The following is a 4,775-nucleotide window of genomic DNA, read 5'->3' on the forward strand; positions in this document are numbered from 1 at the left end:
GGGATGGGCCAGCCCCCTGCCCAGCACAGCCTGGGATGGGCCAGCCCCCTGCCCAGCACAGCCTGGGATGGGCCAGCCCCCTGCCCAGCCCAGCCTGTGCCCATTCCAGGGACAGGCAGGCTGGGACATGTGTTGGGGAGATCTGAAATGCTGCAAACTAAGCAGGTAGGTGGGCTGCGAGGAGTGACCCAGGACTCTTGCAGGGGACAGGACGGTAGCCAATTCCAGCCCACCCACCCCTGATGGTGGGGGGACCCCTGGCACCTAGCAGCATCTGGTACAAAAATAATAGAGAAAAATTCACCATTGGTATAAACCTACGATGTGCCTAGGCTACTTTTTTTTTACTTATTAAATCTATACCTAAATATAAATCTATATTTAATATCTATATTAAATCTATACATAAATATCAAATATACATATACATAAATATAAATGTATCTTGGTTCTTTCCAACAAGAATGTGCAGAGACCTAACTGAGGATAACCCCCTGATAAAGTCAACAAAATAGAGAAAAAACCAGGTCAGGGCCCAGGGAGACAGGAGGCAGTCAACTGGGGGCCTGGTGTTTACTAGATTAAAGCCTTAGACAAGCTTTCCTTAATTTTCAAGGGCTTTAGGTGTTTAATCCGCGAAATGGGGAATAGTAATGCCTATAAAACTATCACAGGCTGCTAAGAAGCTCAGTAAAATAATCCACGTCATTAAAAGGTACGAGGTCATGGAGATAGTAAAATGGACAAGTCTATGAAATAAAAATAAACTACAAAAAAGTGTTTGCAGATGAGCCCACCATTATACTGTTGGGATTGTTTTTATTTTAAGCGTATATATTTATGGAAAGTTAAAAGGATATTAATCGAAGGGAGGGCAGTGGTTACTTCCATGTGGTGAGATTCTAGGTCATTTTCATGTTTTTTGCTTTATCTGCACTTTTTCCAAAGGACACACGTTAATTAAAAAAAAAAAAAGAGAGAGAACGCATGAGGGTGCCTGGGTGGCTCCGTCGGTTAAGCACCAAACTCTTGATCTCAGCATTGTGAGATCGAGCCCCACACTGGGCACGGAGCCTGCTTGGGATTCTCTCACTCCCTCTCCACCAATCATGCATGTGCACCTATATGCTCTCTCTAAATAAATAAATCTTTAAAAAAAAAAAAAAGGCGGGGGGAATGCATGATTAGGAGTATTTTTAGAGGGGGGATGCCTGGGTGGCTCAGTTGGTTAAGCGGCTGCCTTCGGCTCAGGTCGTGATCCCAGAGTCTTGAGATCGAGTCCCACATCGGGTTCCTTGCTTGGCGGGGGGCCTGCTTCTCCCTTGGCCTCTGCCTGCCATTCCACCTGACTGTGCTCACTCTTTCGCTCTGTCGCTCTCTCTCACAAATAAATAAATAAAATCTTTAAAAAAAAAAAAAAAAGGAGTATTTTTAGGGGTGCCTGGGTAGCTCCGGCTAGGTGAAGTGTCCAACTCTTGATTTCAGCCTAGGTCATGATCTCAGGGTCATTAAGGTGGAGCCTGCTTAAGGTTCTCACTTCCTGGGACACCTGGCCCGCTCCAATCGGTTAAGCTTTTTGGCTTAGGTCATGATCTCCGGGCTAATAAATAAAATCTTAAAAAAAAAAATTTCTCTCTCCCTCTGTATCTCCCCGACACCTTTAATAAATAAATAAATAAATAAAATTTGGGGGCAAAAGTTTTTGTGTTTTTTTTTTTTTTTTAAAGATTTTATTTGACAGAGGGAGAGAGGGAACACAGGCAGGAGGAGCGGGAGAGGGAGAAAGCAGGCTTCCCACTGAGCAGGGAGCCCCACACGTGGCTCAAGATCAAGACCCCGGGATCATGACCTGGAGGAAGGCAGATGTTTAATGACTGAGTCACTCAGGCACCACCCCCAACAAAAAAAAAAAAAAAAAATGTTTTTTTAAAAAATCAGTTGAGATTCCTGGCACTCCAGGCAAAAAGGGAAACACTATGAACATCATCACCCACACCAGGTTCCTCAAAAGAGGTGATTTTCCTCAGCATTAGTTCTATGAACAGGACACGGAGAGATACTATTAAACATGTTCTAAACGGTTTCTCCATAAATGGCCCAGGAGCATCCTAAATATTAGTTGAATAAACAAAATAATGGCCCAACATCAGACCTGTTTTTCTAGCATAACGGCTATCTGCTAGGAGCAATTTTGGCCTCAGAGACGTTGGACAGTGTCTGACATTCCTATATGGACGGTGCCAACTGTGGAGTGCTCGTGGTGTCTTGTGGGCAGAGGCCAGGAAAGCTGCCGAACATTCTCCAAGGCCCAGGACAGCCCCTAACACACAGGGTTACCCAGCTTAAAATGTTAACAGTGCCAAGGTTGAGAAACCCTGTCTGGGGCTCTGGGCCAGCTGCTCTATCGAAAGAGGTAACCTGAGCCTTCAGATCTGGTTGCAAAAAATGCTTTAGCTCCACTCGGGAGGCTCTGAAATTAAGAGCAGGAAGCGGGAGCCTGACTGCGATTTTAGCTCTCCGTTGTTTTTAACTGTCAGATCAGTTTCCCATCTGTAAAAATAGGGATAATACAGTGCTTACCAGCACACTGCCAGGTCTATGGTTCTTGATCGCTTGATAGAGATTACTGCTATTGTAAGCTTTTTTTTTTTTTTCCCTAGAATATGGATTGCTTTCTACCAGGTATTATAGGTTTTTATGGCTAAGCCTTCTCCCCCGCACCATTAAACTGAAAACTCACCGAAGTCCCCATCCACGTATAAGTCCCCTGGGTACCCCTCTCTTCCAGGGTTTAGCACATGGCACATGGTAGGTGCTCAGTAAATACATGAATTTATGGTCTTCCTCCCCCATGGTCAGGAGTGGGGGTGGGGGCGGAGGTTGGTGTCCGAGTCCAGGGAGAAGCTTGCAAAAGAGATTGCACTTAAGGTATGGCAAGTGACCCCCAACCTTGGCTTGGGAGAGAAGTCCTCCCCCATGTGCTCTTCCTGTGCCCTTACCTATGAAGCCCCCACCCACAAAGGACACCCAGAAGTGTTGAAACTGACCCATGCCCAGGGCGCGCCCCCCCCATCCCTTGGGAAACTGATTAACTCAGAAAAGGCATAGCTCAGCAGGGAGACAGAGTTGGTCACAGTCCTAGGGGTCAGGCAAACAAAACTCAAACTGGGGGCGGGGGCTGCCCAGCCCTGAAAGAGAGGCCCACGGAAGTACCTGCCTGTCAGACTGAGCCTCTCTGGGACAGGGTCTGTGCTCTGCCTACCTTCCTCCACCCTCCACCTAGGGCAGAGGGGGTCTAAGAACATGTCACTGAGAGGCACCTGGTGGCTCAGTGGGTTACGCCTCTGCCTTCCGCTCAGGTCGTGATCTCAGGGTCCTGGGACTGAGGCCCACATCGGGCTCCCTGCTCACTGGAGACCCTGCTTCCCTTTCTCTCTCTGCCTGCCTCTCTGCCCACTTGTGATCTCTCTCTCTGTGTCTGTCAAATAAATAAATAAAAAATCTTTTTTAAAAAGAAAAAGAACATGTCACTGAGTGGGCACGGGTCCAGGAACCCAACTCCACCGCTGGGGCATTTCCAGGGCTGATCTACCCCAAAACTGCACCTTGCTTTCCTCACCTGTAATTCGGAGTATCTCCCGCACAGCTTAAAAGAGAGTGATAAACGACTCTCTGCGTAATAATAACTGGGCCTTAGGTGCCAGGCACTGTTTGATGCACTTTCCGTGCAGTGTCTCTCTCTCAGCAATCACAGTGCGGCATGCATGGAGCCCCTCGCCCAGCGTCTGGCCCATTACAAGCACTCCCAAGTATTACTCTTCCACCTACCGGGAGGAAGGGTCCCTTTTCTGCCCAGGACTTAATTTGGAAAAGGGAGAAGAGGAAAGAGCAGTCCCGGTAGAAAGGGGACAGGAGACTCAGGGACTCCCAGAGGCGAGTCTTGAATGTGAGACCGTGGGAGGAGGGCTGAGAAGCGCTGGGCAAAAAATCGAGATGCACTCTGTCGGTGGGTTCCCTGGGAGGAGGAAGACGCGCGCGAAGAAGGTGACTTTCCGAGCGTGGGAGCCAGGAGGGGTCCACCTCGCGGAGGAGACCGGGGAGTGGGTCGCAGCGGGAGGAAGGCCTGGGTGAGGGGCAGAAGGCCAGAGGAGGCGACCCCCGGCGTGGGGAGCCCTCGCGATCGCCGCGGGCATCTGGCAGGAAGGGGCCCCCAGGCCCGCCGCAGACCCGGGGCGCACTCACCCGGGTTCCCTCCAGGGGCGGGCCAGCAGGGCACGGCGGAGCGCAGGCTGGAGCGACTGCATCTCGAGCTCGCAGCGGAACTGTTCGCACACGGTGAGCCCTGGAGTTGCTCACAGACCTTGAGCCCCGGGCGCGGCCAGAAGGCGGAGCCCCGCCCGGAGCGTACGACCTTGGCGGGAGGGGGGAAAGCGGATCACGGGGCAGTCTTCCGCGTCAGACTCACCCGAAAAGCCTCCGTGCTTCCTCTTAGTAATGCGATCACTCTGATTAGAAGGCACTGGAGTTGCAAGTAGGCGAACTAGGACAAGGCATCCCAAAAGGGAAGCTTTGGTATTTACACGTTTCCCCCCTCGTCTTTTATGGTATGGCCCAGCCGCCCTGCGGGGGGCGGGGAGTGGAGGGGCGTGAGCCCCCTTGACCAATCAGAATGACACACCGAAGACTGTGAGCCAATCGGATGGGCGGTCCTCCTGTAGCCCTCTCCGGGCGTGGCGGAAAGAGCCAATGAGAGAGCCGGAATGGGACAAGTGTCA

At 50.7% G+C, this 4,775-nt stretch overlaps 1 protein-coding gene across 1 annotated transcript in view; it reads right to left on the reverse strand.

Annotated features, from left to right (window-relative positions):
- ALDH4A1 (aldehyde dehydrogenase 4 family member A1) overlaps window positions 1–4,360 on the reverse strand; it is a 26,318-nt gene extending 21,958 nt beyond the window's left edge. The window contains exon 1 of the mRNA XM_059376413.1: window positions 4,243–4,360. Coding sequence (XP_059232396.1) covers window positions 4,243–4,304 — 62 coding nt within the window. The 5' untranslated portion in view covers window positions 4,305–4,360. The remainder of the gene's footprint in view (window positions 1–4,242) is intronic.
- Window positions 4,361–4,775: the final 415 nt, after the last annotated feature.

The sequence above is a fragment of the Mustela nigripes genome, chromosome 14 (assembly GCF_022355385.1).
Source record: "Mustela nigripes isolate SB6536 chromosome 14, MUSNIG.SB6536, whole genome shotgun sequence".
NCBI classification, from domain to species: domain Eukaryota; kingdom Metazoa; phylum Chordata; class Mammalia; order Carnivora; family Mustelidae; genus Mustela; species Mustela nigripes.